Source organism: Lactuca sativa, chromosome 2, assembly GCF_002870075.4.
Source record: "Lactuca sativa cultivar Salinas chromosome 2, Lsat_Salinas_v11, whole genome shotgun sequence".
NCBI classification, from domain to species: Eukaryota; Viridiplantae; Streptophyta; class Magnoliopsida; order Asterales; family Asteraceae; genus Lactuca; species Lactuca sativa.
The window spans coordinates 15,561,027-15,577,789 of NC_056624.2; the positions used below are offsets into that span (position 1 = coordinate 15,561,027).

The following is a 16,763-nucleotide window of genomic DNA, read 5'->3' on the forward strand; positions in this document are numbered from 1 at the left end:
TCTTTTGCAGGAATTTCTTTTTCCTGAGGAACATCTTTCGTACCACTAGTACTTGGCACATTGAAGCTATCAGGTTTATTCAAAGGTTCTGGCACATATCTGCCTTTGCTTTTCCATGAAGTCCTTTCAGACAAACCTACCGTTTCATCAGCATTGTCAATGGGAGCTGACCAGAAGAACTCGTCACAACCATCAGCATTGTCTTCGTTTACAATAGTTGTGAGTTCAGCAGTCTGATGTTCGGTTACACCTGTGACCTTGTACACCTGATTTGGAGTGGTTCTAGCCTTTTGGTATACGACTGCCGTCTCTGCAAGGATCGGGGACTTTTGTTGGGACATACGAGCGAACTCCACTGAATTTTCTGAAATGAGATTTTTGTGGTTCTCGGGTTCGCTCTTGACAAATTCTGAACAATCAACTGTGTCCTCTACAGAAATTTCACTCATATTGTCGTCCTCATTAAGCTCAGATGCATTTTCAACATCAATTTTATTTTCTGAGCTCAAGTTGGCATTCAATGAGTCAAATTTTTGTATGGTTTCGGTTCTTAGTTTCAGTTTATCATTTTCATCCAAAAGGTTTTTAAGCATGTCCTTATGGTCCTTGGACTTAATGAAAGATTCGATTTTGTCCAGTCCATACATATACGTTGGATTAACATCCTCAGATGAAATAACACTCTCACAATTATACGCTTCAGCATCAATTTCATCCTCCTTAAACTCAAGGAAGGGTAAAATCATGCGATGAATATTTTGTCCTATTTCACAATCCAAATGAAGCTGAGTAATATTAGTATAAAGACGTTTGGCAATCAAACAAAAAATATTTCGCTGTTTCAAAAGCTTTAAATTGTCTCTTTGCAAATAAATGTTTTCATCTTTTATTTTGATTAATTCCGACTCCTTCAGTTCGATCCACATCCGCAGTTCCTCACTCTTCGAAGACACCCTGCTTAATTGGTCAGTTAGGTTAGAATTGGTGACTCGAGTTTGAGTTAAACTACTATCTAGATGAGAGATTCTTGAATTAACACTTTTTAATTCTTTTTCATATGAACATTGTGGGACTTTAAATGAGACAAAAAGTGATTGTACCTTCTTGATCAGTTCATCAAGTTCGTTGAACTGCACGCTGAGCGGTTTGGCTGTAAAGCACAAGTTCTGTTGCTCCTTCGTGTCATCATTCCCACCATCAGTGTTGTATCCCCTCATCTGAGATACGTCGGACACCATCAAGCATCTTCCTCCATTGCTCTCTTCTTTCGCCACATAAGCCTTTCCATGTGAAGGCTTCCTCACTTCATCATCTTCAGAGTCGGTTGACCAGACCTCCACGCCACCGAACTCATCATCAGCTACCGAACCCTGCACAATTAACGCATTCATAGGAGGGTTAGCAGTAGATTTCTTCTTCCTGATTTCATCTAGCTTTTTCTGCAACAAAGCTTCTTCATCCTTTTCTGCCATCTTTTTGAGGACGCAATCTTTTGCATAGTGGTTCTTTCCTCCACAATAATAGCAGCTCACTCCCGAATCTCCTTCAGCCTTCGGTTCCTTCTTTAACTCTTCAGCTTTCGGTTCATCTTTGACCTTTTCAGAACTGTAACTCCCTTGCCAATTTTGGTTCTTGTTAGTGGGGAATCTCTTCTTGATGAACCTCTTGGGGTTTGACACCATCATAGCATAGTCCTCAAAAGTGAGGTCATAGTCATCCAAGTTGAGGTCTTCGTCCTCCATCACCGCTTTGCTTTTGGACAGGAGGGCCAACGAACCTAGGCTTGAAACCACATTTTTCTCCTGTAACACGATCTTTTCTTGAGATTTTAGGATGCCCACCAGTTTCGCCAAAGAATAGGATTTGAATTGCTCGTGCGCTTTAACTGTGGACACAACTGCTCTCCACTCAGATCCGAGTCCGTTCAAAAACGTAACCTTCTGCTCAATAAGCTTCCTTTCGATGTCGTGTTTGATCATCTTGCTAAGAAGATGATTGAAGCGATCGAACGTTTGAGTCACAGTTTCTTCGGCTCCTTGCTTGAATTCACCAAACTCGGACAAGAGTAAGGTTTGAATGGAGTGTTCAAGATCTTCGTCTGTAGAGTACAATTCACGTAGCCTGTCCCATATCTCTTTTGCAGTCGTGCATGAACTCACCAGCCTAAAAGTATCGGATTGAAGAGCGAATCTGATCAATCTTAACACTTTGATATTGCACTGAAATTTATCTTTTTTGTCTTGCGCAATATCTTTAACATCTTTCAGAAGATCATTATACTCCTTTTGAGTTTTAATAATCCTTGAAGTTGCTGAATGAGAAAAAGGTCCAGAAATGATTGCTTCCCAGCTGAGGTATCCATTATCCTCAGATCCTATAACATAATCTTCAAAGTGATGCGCCCAGACTTCATAATCATGGGTGTACAGGATGGGAATCTTCGTTGTTGATCCAATGCTATTCGAAATATTAATGGGATTGGATTGCGACTCCTCCATGATTGATCGAATAACCTGTTCAAAGATTAGACTTGTAATATATCAAATTAGGGCAAAATAATAAATATCGAGATACGTCAATTATGAGATGACGGCTCAATAAATATCAATAAATGCGGAATAACCCTAATCGAAACCTTTTTCACAGAAAAGAAGTGTATCGATTACACAGCCTCCTGCTCTGATACCAATTGATAAGTTAAAACTAACTTGAAGATCGATTAGATCTATAAAACATGTAAAGAAATAAACGAATAAACAGCAAGAACACAAGAATGGATCAAAAGATGTCGAATGATTAATAAACAATCCTCAGAAGAGCTCGATAAAGAACTTCTACTGTAGAGGATTTAGGGTTTACAAGAACGATGAAGAAAATCTGTAAAGCTATCGTAATTGCTATCAATCGTTAACCTAATATGCATGCAAGCACATTATTATATACTAAACCCTATCAGCTCACGGTTGGACAGGCCCAAACCGGAGTACAAAACATGGACTATTAACCGAGCCCAATTGACGCAATACATCAAAAATGCTACGCTATGCTACCCAACAAAAGCATCTGGAGCGATCCCTTGTGAAGAAAGCTGCGCGATTACAGATTGTCCTTGTTGACCGAATCCAAAGATTTCATCAATGGCTCTATCGGGTTTGGTTAAAACCCCAGTTTAGGAGGTGCTACATCTGGTTCATGAACTTGCCAAATCAATAGGGTTTTTTTAATGAAAAATGAAAGGGGTTAATGGATTGGGATGAATTACCCGAATACGATAGATGCTGAAGCGTTTGTTGGTTTTGAATCATCGATGATTGTATCAAGTAGAAAAGTATCAGAATGGGATGCACAAGTATAAAGTAGGGGAGAATGATGTCGTACCTGAGAAAACAAAGAAAAAGAAGGAGAAAAGGGGAGAAAGAACGGATCCTATCTGATATGCGTAGAGAGTAGAAGTAGGGATCGAGTATGGAGGAGGAAATCCCAATTGAAACCCGTATAATTTTTACGGTTAGGGTTTTATAGAGGAGAAGATGAGAAGTTTCAAAATCAAAATTAGATGTAAGAATAAAGGAGAAAGAGGAACCTGTATCATGTATTTGACATTCTTGATGGAATCGTTGCTCTCGACCTAGAGAATGATGGTTTTTACGGTTAAGGTTTTATGATACGAACGTGAAGCATGAGCACCTGTGACATGAATGATTTGATCTCAATTGACATAAATACAAACATTAGCATATCATGATGGGGGGTTGTTATCAGTGTAGTGCAACAGGAAAGAATGGTTGGAGAAGATGGTCGGAGACACTTGGCGGTGCAAGATCGGAGGTTTGGTGGGGGTGCGATGCTGCTATGAAGACGAAGGCCCTAGGGCTTTTTCTTGCTAATCGGAAGAGACGAGGGGGTTTGATTTTTGGGATCCAACAGGCGGGGTGAAATTCCGCCTTAAAAAACCCGTGTTTCATTAAAAAATTATAAAGCGACATACTTAGACGATACACATTTTATGTAAGGCGCCCTCCACATTTCCTTTTTTTTCTTTTTCTGACACTAATTTTAGGGCACACACTAATGCGTGTCCATTATCCTTCAAATTTTGCAAAACTAACATTATTTTTTGGGCATGCACAAATGCGCGTCCACTATTAGCTAGTGTCATTGTTTGCGCGTCATTAAAGGGATGTTTTCTAGTAGTGCAGTAAAATTCACTATTTTAGATGAATTAGAGAAATGGCAAGAAGAGGCCCTAAAGCCAGAAAATGTGAAGAAAGAAGGGATGATACATTATAATGAGGCTCTACTAGATGATCCGCGAGGATTAAAAGTATTCAAGAATCGGCTGTGGATTCCAAAGATCGGTGGATTGAGACAGAAGATTTTAGATGAAGCCCATAAATCTAAAATTTCAATCCATCCTGGTACAAGTAAAATGTACTATGATGTAAGAGCTGATTATTGGTGACATGGATTAAAGAAAGACATTGGAAGATATGTACAGGAATGCTTAGTATGCTTACAAGTCAAAGCAGAGCACCAAAAGCCTTATGGAACCCCAGAAAGTCTTAGTGTTCCTGTATGGAAATGGGAAGAATTGTCCATGGATTTCATTACCAAATTGCCAAAGACTGCTAGACAACATGATAGCATTTGGGTAATCGTCGACCGCCTGACTAAAAGCGCTCATTTTCTTGCCATGCGTTAAACGGCACCAATGGAGAAATACGCACAAGTATACTTGGATGAAATTGTGGCAAGACATGGTGTGCCACTAAAGATCATCTCCGATCGTGATACTCGCGTCACTTCTCGCTTTTGGGCGAGTATGCAACGTGAATTAGGATCTCGAGTTGCTCTCAGCACAGCATATCATTCCCAGACAGATGGTCAAACGGGGAGAACAATCCAAACAGTAGAAGATATGCTTCGTGCATGTGTCTTGGAGTTCGGTGGTAACTGGGATAAATACTTACCTCTTGTCGAATTCTCGTATAATAATAGTTACCACGCTTCAATCAAAATGCCACCATATGAAGCATTATATGGTCGCAAGTATCGTACTCCATTATGTTGGCGAGACATAGGATAGAAGATCCTTGGAGGCCCTGAAATGATTCAAGACACCACCGACAAAATTCAAATCGTACGAGAAAGAATGAAAGCGGCCCAGGATCGACAGAAGTCCTATACAGAAAAGAGAAGACGACCCATAGAATTCCAAGTGGGTGATTTCGTGATGCTGAAGGTATCTCCATGGAAAGGCCTTATGAGATTTGGGAAGAAAGGAAAGTTAAGTCCTAGATTTGTTGGTCCTTTCAAAATCATCCAGAGAATTGGAAAAGCAAGCATACCGCTTAGAATTACCTGAAGATTTGGCAGGTATTCACGATGTGTTTCATGTGAGCTATCTGCGCAAATGCTTGAGCATCAATGATGAGACAGTTCCATTATCCGAGGTGAAATTGGATAATAAGTTAAGATATGTAGAAGAGCCGGAAGAGATCGTGAATGAAAGAACAACTAATCTACGTAATAAAGAAGTGGATTTGGTGCTTGTCAAGTGGAAACACCATCGAGGCCCAAATTATACTTGGGAAAATAAGAATGAGATAAGAGCAAAATATCCCCATTTATTTTAATCGATGTAATTTCGGGGACGAAATCCTCAAAGGGAGGAGGTATTTGTAACATACACATTTTGAAATCGTGTTTTAAGTAAATAATATTATGAAATATTAAGTGAATTTGAATGTTGAGTTTTAACAGATAGTTTTTACTAGAAATGAAGTAAAACTATGTTTAGAATCACTCATAAAATGTTGGAAGTCTTATGAGATTCCAATTAAAAACCAAATAGTAAAATATAGCGAAAATATAAAATTTGGAATAAGTAAAATTTTATTATTGAAAGTTGTAGATAATCTCGTTAGAAACATTTAAGCGAAAACCTCATCGAAATCCGAGTTATAACAAAGAAGTTATGACCAAACAAAGATCCGTGATAAATCCGGAAAATACCTTGTCGCGTAAAAATTTAGTTTTCGATAAACTAATTTTTAGCCTTAGTGATGTAAATGAAAGTTGTAGAACTCGTGAAAATAATCAACTTTCATATAAAGACCGTTTGAATCTGATTTCGTATGAGGAAGTTATGATTTTTCGAAGTTTCAGCTTAGTAGTAGACAGCTAAAAACTCGAATTTTAGATCGAGTGATTTTTAGCCAACACAACCTAAACGAGAATTGAAGGTCTCGTCATTAGTAGTGCAACGGTAAAAAGTCTGACGAAAACGGACGTCGGATGAAGAAGTTATGAATTTTTAACGGATTTTCCTGTCCCGGTCTGTTAAAAATAATAATACTAAAATTAAAGTCAAAATTGGCCAACGAAGTCTAAACGAAAGTTGTAGAACATAGTTTTAGCTTCGTGTGCATATAAAGAACGTCAAAAACGGAGCTCGTATGCGAAAGTTATGGATTTTACAAGATTTGGCACATTTTTCGAGAAAATTCGCATGAATAGTACTGCCACGTCACCCTTGTATGCGAGGCTTCCACGTGTCAGAAACGTGTTCGCTGCTGATTGGACCGCAGCCTTGCATGTTACCTTCTGATTGGACCAAGTCCGAAGTCCACTAAGCGAGGGACACCTTCGCAGGAGACCCGGATCACCCTCGCACCCTCGTGCCCTCCTCCCATTGGACCGAAGTTAGGTCCAATCCGAGGCTGCTGTTCCGAGCCGAAGACCGAGCCGATGACGCGCCTGAAGTTGATGACTCCTCGCATCCGAGCCTCGCCGAAGCTGCCACCTGGTCCGAACCTCGTAGACGCATGCCTCCTTCCCTTCGCTTCGGATCCGAAGCTCGGCCCTATATAAGGGGTGCGAACCCTCTCGGCTAATTTTAGAAAATTTCCACTTTCACCCCCTTTTTAAATATTTTTACTATCCCGACATTCCCCGAAGCCCCGATACTGATTCGAAAGCCCGAAACACGCCCCGAGACTCCCGAGAAGCCCGAAAAATTTATCTTTTCGGTTTCGAAGCTCTACCTTCGCAGAGCCCAGTTTTCAAGAAAACTCCCGGTTTTCAACGACGAAAGTCATATTTAGAGCCAAAGTACTACCCAAATTAATATTTTAGCCCCCCGGTTATTTCACGGTGAGTTTAATATATATATATATATATATATATATATATATATATATATATATATATATATGTATAAATAATTGTATGTTATGTGTTATATGTGCTACGTGCTTTTCAGTGTTATTATTCCGGGTTATTTTCCTGGGTTATTTTTATTTGCTATTTTTAATAGTAAAGAAATACCTTTGACCATGTGATCAGTGAAAGGACTTAGATTCACGTTGGTACTGATATGTAGCCTTTGGCCGTGTGGAACATGTCTCCGTAAGAGAATGAATTATATTCTATGGTAGTGGCAGAAGGTTAGACAGGGCTATAAGCCTGAAATCTACCGAAATGTTAATCCGAAGTTGTACATCTTCTGTGCCGTTTGGGCCAAAGCTTTATTGATGTATATCAAGCATGGAAATTGTTATGTCTCATTGATTGTATATCTTTAAATCAAATCAATGATTGATATGGAATGTTTGTCACATGATTCACGTATGCCCTTGTTGTTCCTTGTTCCTCTTTGCTTCTGCCCTATTAAAGTATATATATGGCATAACGTTATATTGTATCTATTATTGAACTCACTAAGCGTCAGCGCTTACCCTCTCGATGTTTAACAAATTGCAGGAGATAAACATCCAGTATAGTTATATACTGGTAGAAGATTTTTGAATAGTTTGAAACTATTGTATCGATAGAAGCTTATGAATAGTTTGAAACTATTGTATTTTGCACTCCCATATGTATAAAACTATAGAATTCTGGGAAGTTATGTAATATATAACACTTTAAAATAGTCGGTTTGTATCCAGTAGTTTGTAATCTCTTTATCAATGTAAAATATTGTTTTTATGAATATGCAAGTAGCATGTTTTGGAGTAACTATATTGTCGAGTATGAAAGTTTGGGTCTTTCATAAATACGAAAGTTAGGGTCTTTTAATAAATAAAAATAATATAAAACTGAAAAATATATTTAATCTTATTTATATATAATTGGAATACAATGGTAAAACACTTTTGAGATGAAAAATCGGTTATCTTATCACGTTATAATAATCTCGCACAACACGTGAGTACACGCTTAATTTTATAGAAAATGTTTAAAAAAATCTCAACGCACCAATGACAACAAACACTCAAACAATTTAAATCGACATAATTCTTTTCCACTTTTTCCTATTTATCAATAACCGTTTTTGATTAGGACATATTATGACGAAAAGATAAAAGCGTATTATCGTTTCAGCAAGCCACTGGATTTCCATATCAGACTACTCTTATCGGTAGCAAAAAAATAATTCACTTTGTCATATAATCAAACAAACAATACAAAGTAAAACATCGAAGAATAGATACCTCATTTAACAACAAAAAAAAGCAACAAATAATAGATACCTAAATTAGTAATGTTGTTCACTTCCAACACAAAATAAAAGAGTAATAAGAAAAATCACAACTCAACAATTCAACAACTATATAGATAAATGCATAAACAAATTAGTTTTTAATAGATTATCCAAGACACCTCTTTTCTACACCAAAAAACTACCGGTTACGATAACAATAGATAGACCAAACGCTGCAATAAAGGACAAACATAAAATGTAACAGTAACCTACTAACAAGAAGCCATTTCCAATTTAGGGACAAGTTATTTTTCACAAATAACGCCGAATCCTTTTGCAAATACTGCTGCTACGTAAATAAAAGCTACATTTCCAATTTTCCATTTCTTTTAGAAAAACTACGTGTTAATATATCGACAATCGGTTATTAATAAATTTCAGTCTAAAAGTCAAAAAGAGAAAGGATTAGGTATCCAATGGCTGGTCAAGAATCTCGAGCCACTTGCCTTTCATACATGACCTGATGACCACCAATTTGTGCAACAAAACCAACTTCATTTTTGCCTCAAAATTCAAAATTTAATTCCTTCGTGACGACCTACAATCTCTAGAAACATCCAGCGATCTCCCCAATTCTTCTTCTTCTTCCTCTGGTTTTTCTCTGATTGTTTTTACTTCACAATCATGGAAACCCTAGCTTCATCTGCAACAATCGTATCTTCTTCTCCTAAATCCCTTAAAATTCTGTCTCCTAGATCCAAACACCCTATTGGAAAAAGACTCTTTCGGCTCCCGATTTCTGCCAAGAGTAAGCAATTCTGTAACTTTATAGTTTTCACTACCTTGCTATGCCTATTAGTTTTTTAATAAATTAGAATTTTCATGATTTGTCGTCTCAGGTAATGGAAACGAATCTGATCTCCGATCCGACTCAAATGATGCGAGTATTGTCCCGATTTCCACCAACCGAACTTTCTCCAAGGTAATCATGAATCAGCTTGCTTTCAATTTTGTGTATAATCAATTATTAGGTTTTGTTAGATTAGATAATCTATAGATTCTGTGGACCCTCGAAAACATGCTCCTGTAATTGCATGGGTAAAACTGATGATTGATTTGATCTGACGCTTTGATCAACTTCAAAGCTACGTACTTGTTGATGCTATACGATGTTTATGTGTTATCCGTGAAATTGAGGGAGAATCTATGCTAATTGTGTTCTTATGTATGCTGATTGATGTAAATCAAAAACTTTTGTAGGATGATGCGATGGGGTTAGTTTTGAGTGCAGCAAATGTAAGGGGATGGACTACAGGTTCAGGTATGGAAGGGCCTTCAGTTCCTGCAGGTGGTGATGGAGATTGTGAAAAGATTTCTACATTTCCATGGTCTCTTTTCACAAAGTCTCCAAGAAGAAGAATGCGTGTTGCTTTCACTTGTAATGTCTGTGGTCAAAGAACAACTCGTGCTATTAATCCCCATGCTTATACTGATGGCACTGTTTTTGTCCAGGTATTCATGATTCTTTACCTAAAGTTATGTTTCTTTCCCCCTTTTAAGTAAAAAGAAACATCACTCAAAAGTGTGAATTTGAGTGATCCTAAAATCATATTTGATTTGAACGCAGTGTTGTGGATGCAATGTGTTTCACAAACTTGTGGACAATTTGAACTTGTTTCATGAGATGAAATGCTATGTGAATCCATCATTCCAGTATCAGGATCCAAATGGGAATGTTGGAAGCCTTGGATTCAAATATTTAGACATGGGTGATGAAGATGATAATGATGACATCATTCCACTCTTATGAGGTGAGAGAAGTGGCGTGTATTGATTCTATTCAACCACACAAACACACACTAGTGGTGATTGTAAATAACTTTGGAACTTTGGTTTAATGTTATATAAATAAAGTAGAATGTTATTCTGATGGGGTTGTAAATGGATCGAGTAGGAACTAATTGTGATTATATTTGTATTTGTATCAATATCTGCATATATGAAATCATAATTCGTAGATGTTAATGTAGAGTATCTAGTTCAGTTGTGAACAAACCAAATGGCTTCTCTTTGGTTAAATTCCAAAACTTTCTTCATACGATCTTGAATGGGAGAAAGATTTAGAGGGGGTATAAACTTTTCTTCTTTATTTTACCACAATTATTTCTATTATTATGTTTTGACCACCACACTTTAGCAATCGAGGGTATTTACATCATTATTTCAAGATTTGGTATAAAGGAAATCCAAGATTGAAAGTGGGCTACTTGTTTTGAAGTTTTTTTCAGGTAGAATTTGATGTCTTTCTTAAATATTAAAATATGATATTTGTTGAGCTTAATTTTTTAATATTATATTTACACTTTATAAACCTTCAAAATATTATATTTGTCCAATTTTTTTATAATCTTATTAATAGTTTATAATCATATTTTATATCTTAGTACTATTATAACAAATAAAAATTTTAACCATATTATCTCTATGTCTACTTTTAAATTGTTTGAATGTTGTTCTTTTGACAAACAAAAGGTTTCATTTTCATCCTTTTCTATGGAACATATGTATTGATTGCTTAGTTTTTGTTATTGTTGAATACTGTCATGTTGTAAATGGAGGATATTTTAAATATTACAATTGATATTTTGATACTTAAGAATGATATATGTGATATTTTGATATTTAAGAATGGTATTTATGATATTTTGATGTTTAAGGACATATATGATATTTTAAAATTTTATGAAGGATAAATATGATATTTAGAAATTGAGTTGGACAAATATGATATTTTGATGTTTAATATGGGTATATGCGAAATTTTACCCTTTTTTTTGTTGAGTGACATGTTTGAGACTTGTATAAACTAGGGATGTGCAAAAAACCGCATAAACCGCCCACACCGCACCAAACCGTACCGCATAATGCGGTTTACGATTTCGCGGTGTGGTTTGCGGTTCGTAATTTTGTCAAACCGCACTATGCGGTGCGGTTACCAAACTGTGGTTTAAACTGCACCGCGTTGTATATATATATATATATATATATATATATATATATATATATATATATATATATATATATATATATATATATATATATATATATCAAAGTTTCCAATCACCAAATACTTCATACTGTCCAATAACTTTATTCTATATCACGATGGTTAAATATGGTAATTAAAGACTTAAAAGACTATGATATTAAATTCCATAAGTAATAAAAACTTAGCAAAACATTATGTGGTTTTTTTGTTTGCAATATATATACCTTTTAAATGGTATGCAATATAATTAATAAAATTTGAAAGTGTTTAATTGTAATTAATAACAACCAAAGTTATAAATTGAAACAACTTATCAAACCGCATAAACCGCACATAAACCGCCCACACCGCTCGCTTGAAACCGCACCGCATAATGTGGTTTAGAGATTTTGTGGTGCGGTTTGCGGTTTCCAAAAACTCAAACTGCATGTGCGGTGCGGTTTGCGGTTTCGACTCTAAACCGCACCAAACCGCACCGCGAACACCCCTAGTATAAACTTGTGTACTTGTTATCCAGAGGTGAGCATGGTGTGGTTTTTGGCTAAAGTCACATAGATTGGTTTTTAGTTTGTTAAAAATTGCGCGCCTCAAGTTTTGTGTTTGGTGTAGTTTGTGGTTTTAGTTACGATTCGTTTCACTGTGGTTCACTTTGGTTTATAAACCACAATAGGTATGGTGCGGTTTTACGTTGAGGCGATTTTAAAACCACAAGCATTATAATCATATTTCTTTGTGCACATAAGAAGTTGAACACAACTGCAAAGCGGTTTTGTGTGAGTAGTGGCTAACATGCTAAAAAATGTTGAAAATATTTTCAAAATATATTTGACACAATTTAAAATAATATTTTTGTGTAAATACACTTTTTGTAAGACTTAGAAAATCTTTATTAATATTAAACTAATCTTCATAAATGGTCCTTATGGTTTACATGATTATTAACTCTAATCATTAATATTTTTTTTAATCTTGCTGAAGATCTCTGTAGTTGTAATTTTTATCGTGGTTAGTCCCTTACCCATATAAAAAAGACTTTTATACCCTTTTGATTTTGTATATTTTTCTTTTTGGTTAATTTAGAATTTATATTAATATTTATTTTATTGATAGATCAGAAAGAGCTTACACCATTGTGCACCACCATTACCATCATCCTCACCCCAACCGTACTTGTCGAAACCTTTGAACCATCATTGGAAAAAAATTGAGGGCCAACGAGTATCATCGTCGGCTTTCGATCATGTTAATACATAAAAGTGAACCTCTAGCAATCCGAGCCAAACAAGATCCGAAGTCAGAGCATTCTGAGATGAGAAGAGTTTTCGAAGCCAATCATGTTCTGAGATGAAGACATTTGGAAGTTAATCTTTTTGATGTGATAAGAGTCTGTACGGGCATTAAATGTCATTTGTCGTTTTGTTGATTAAACAATTAATAGGTCAAAATCTAGTAAGTATGTTAAGTCAGAAGTCATAGTTTTGTCCGGTTTTTTGATTGATAAATGGTTTATACTATGTATCTCCGTTACTATTTAAAGAGATTATATTTATTGCATTTAAGATCAGACATAGTATTATTCTCTTCATATCAAGCATAATTTCTCTTTCAAGTTTGAATGTTCTCAAAACATACTTATTGTTCTTAACTTTACTTTATTGTGTTCATAGTCAAACCTATCTTGAATACTTTGTTGAATATCATATTCAAGTGTTGACTGGTTTACCAGACTTGACTGGACTTTACATAGTTAGAAGCAGACATTGATTTTATTGTTAATTCAATGTTTGAGTTTTCAAGCCTTGTTCGCGCAAACACCCTTGATCTTACAATTGGTATCAGAGCCTGAGTGGTTGTCATTTAAATCCACAAGATCATATTACATTTGATTTAAGATTACCTTGGTATCTTAATCATTTTTGTGTTTAGGATAAAATTTCTTCTATATATCGCTTGAGCTCGAATATTGTAACTATAATGGCTACTCCAAACCAAACACAACATATGTATTCCATGCAAATCATAAATAGCGTGCGGTGCCCAACACATGCCCCACTGTTGGTTGTTGAAGAGTATGACCATTGGAAAGTCAGAATGGAGAGATTCTTGCTTGGAAAGGAAAAAAGGTGAAGAAATTTAGAGGTCTGTTAAAGAAGGTCCACATGTTCCGGTCAGAACGATGGTCCGAGATGCTGCTGCAGCACTCTTAGGTCAAGAAGAATGTAACGCTCAGGATTTAACAGGTATTATTTTGCTATAATCTTAGTTAATTATTTAATGTTGGGATATTTGGGCGGGACGTACGCTAGGCGTACAGGATGTACACACGGCGTACATGAACCAGGCACGGATCGGGGAGCCCCCAAGCGTACGTTAGGTGTAGGGCGACCAGATGCAAACCCTAAATTTTAGGGTTTACTCACTATTTAAATAACTTATTGTTGGATTAGGTGTCTAAACCCATAACTATATTTTGTATATACTTGACCCGATAGTAGCATGATCCTTTTGGGTTGCCTTCACCAAAGAAACTTGACTGGATGAATTATGGAGAAATATGTTGATTATGATTTATTAATATATTATGTGAATAATATATTAAAAGAGAAATCAAATTATTTAATTAATATTGTTATAGAATTAATTTAGAATTAATTTTATGGTCAAAAGAGATTCATTAAATTAAGAGGACTGATATTGTAATTATGTGATAATTGCAAAATGGGCTGATGATCCCTATGGATAGGGGTGGATGAGATCTTATGGATAACCCATAAGGATTTCGTCCATGATAAGGATTCTGGAAGGATCTTATGGGCTGCTTAGAGCTTAAGCAACTGTATTAGGTCTTTCACAGAAACCCTAATATCTCAGCTATATATAGACCCCTTGGGCATCATAATTTCGGACACTTGAACCCTAAGGATCTTAAAGCCGAAATTAGTATCCCTTCTCTCTCTCTCTAACATTCTCCAATTGCTTCTTGGTGTTTGTGATCGATTAGAGGTATTACACTTGTGATACTAAAGCTCTCAAAGGTTGAAGATCTTCAAGCTACAATTGAAAGGTAACATTCTAACTTGTTTATTATGTCGAATTCGAAATAAGTATGCTAGACATGGGGTTTATAAGCTTTGGATGATTATTTCATGTACAATTAGAAAAACTAGATCCAAAGTTTTAGAGTTTGCATGTGCACCATAGGATTGTTGTTATGCTCAAAACTCATCAGTGGTATCAGAGTCTAGGTCGTGTTTTTCTATTGTATTTGATGCAAAAGTTCAGTTTTCGAAGCTGAAAAGAAAAAAAAATCAATTTTGGTTCTGCACCAGGTTAACGACGTGACAATAGCTTGTCACAACATGAAGTCGGTTCTGCTAGAAAAAAATTTCGAACCTTTTGCTAAAATTAGATTTGGATAATTACCATAGTTTTTTTTTCTAATTAAAATTCGTTTTTATCTGTTATGGTAATGCATATCTTAATCCAATTAGAAGATAATTGTCAGTCCATAAGATAATTATTAGTTTATATGATAAAGATAGTTATTTGTATTTTTTATATGAATTATTTTGCCATAAATTGAATTAGGTTAAATTTAGATAATGAAAAATTAATTGATTAATTAAATTATTTTAAATTTGATCTAAAAAGTTTTTGAAAAGTTTCAAAACTTGCCATCAAGTTTTGGAAATTAAATTTTAATTAAAAAGTTTTAATTTTGAAATATTTAAATTCTAAACCCTAGAGTTTTAAAAGTTTAAAATTCTAATTCTACCCTTATACTATTATAATATTAAAAGATTAATAATTATATATATATATGTATAAGACGAGTCCATCTTACCGTTAGTCGGCCTCATTCACGAAATCGGTCTATAAAGGGGGTATAAGGAAACTGCCTACAAAATGACGGTTGAATGAGTGTCCACTCTCACCCACCGCTTCCTTGATTGGTGGAGGGTCGTTAGCCGAACGGGTAGGATAGGAAAAACTAATTCCTCATTAATAATTATAATGAATTATAAAGTAACTAAATGTTTTCATAAATTCCCAATCTTAGTTACTTTAGGAAAAATATGAAAATGTATGCTATTCCATGAAATTGCACTTTGCACTTTACCAAGTCGTTAGTGGCGTGTGTGTGGTTAGCCAGCACACTAATTTGGGACTAGCAATGGTGGCAAAGGGTGGATCGATGTTTATCATAGATTGATGGAGCGTGTGTGGCTAAACGGCACATTGATTAGGTGATAAATGACATCGAGAGTACCAAACACATTTGCATGGTTATTCACACCTTCTTTCTGATCCTCGGTATCCTAGTCACAAACTTGAAGGGCATAATCGAGATTTAAACATGCCATTGAAAAGTTTAATGAATCTCAAAAGAATCTAGGAATTCCAATTCATTTAAAACTTAAAATCCTTTTCGTTTTTCATGGTGGAAAATGGTAAATCGTCATTAACCTACCTTCAAATTATTTGCAATTAGATTACGACATCCCTCTTTTGAATTGTAAATAATTTTTTTGGGTGTTAAATTGGGGATTCTTCTCTAATCTAAAATTTATCTCTTTTTTTTTTCCAGATGTCTACTTCAAACAACAACGCTTCTGGCTCATTCTTACTCGTGAACTTGTGTAAGAGGGTGATATTTGATGGATCCAAATTTAATGATTGGATTCGCAAGATTCGCATGGTCACCCGTTACGAGGACAAAGAGTATTTTCTCGATAAGGAGTTGAAGGAGATTGACCACAACACTGCTACTCCTAAGGAAATTGTTGCGTATGAAACTCATGAGAGAGATTCTACGAAGGTTCACTGCATCATGCTCACAACAATTACTACTGAACTCCAAAAGTCCTACGAGGACTACTATCCATTCGAGATGCACCAAGATTTGATGGAAAGGTACCATCAAAGTGTTGTTGGGTTTTGAGCATACTAACACTCCTATGGTGTACATGCAACCCTAGAAACCTTGGATCTATGTTTTCTCTAAAATACATGAAAATTTGCTAGAAGTAGAATAACATACCTTTCTTTTGTGGTTGAATGCTTGGAGTTTTAGAGCCTAGCACCAATAGTGTGGATGCCTCAAGTGGTGTCCAAAATCACCCTAAACAACTTGGAAATACTTAAGAGAATCTAATGCTTTGCTAGAATCGGCCCACCCTTGTTTCTCACACACACTTGTCCCAATTCTAGAACCAAGGACCTCTTTAC

At 35.7% G+C, this 16,763-nt stretch overlaps 1 protein-coding gene across 1 annotated transcript; it reads left to right on the top strand.

Moving 5' to 3' along the window:
- Window positions 1–8,967: 8,967 nt before the first annotated feature.
- On the top strand, window positions 8,968–10,504 carry LOC111880895 (uncharacterized). Its single transcript, XM_023877308.3, has 4 exons — window positions 8,968–9,293; window positions 9,385–9,467; window positions 9,746–9,997; window positions 10,113–10,504. The coding sequence occupies exons 1-4, from the start codon at window positions 9,170–9,172 to the stop codon at window positions 10,293–10,295; spliced, it is 642 nt and encodes a 213-aa protein (XP_023733076.1). The 5' UTR covers window positions 8,968–9,169; the 3' UTR covers window positions 10,296–10,504.
- The last annotated feature ends 6,259 nt before the right edge of the window (window positions 10,505–16,763 follow it).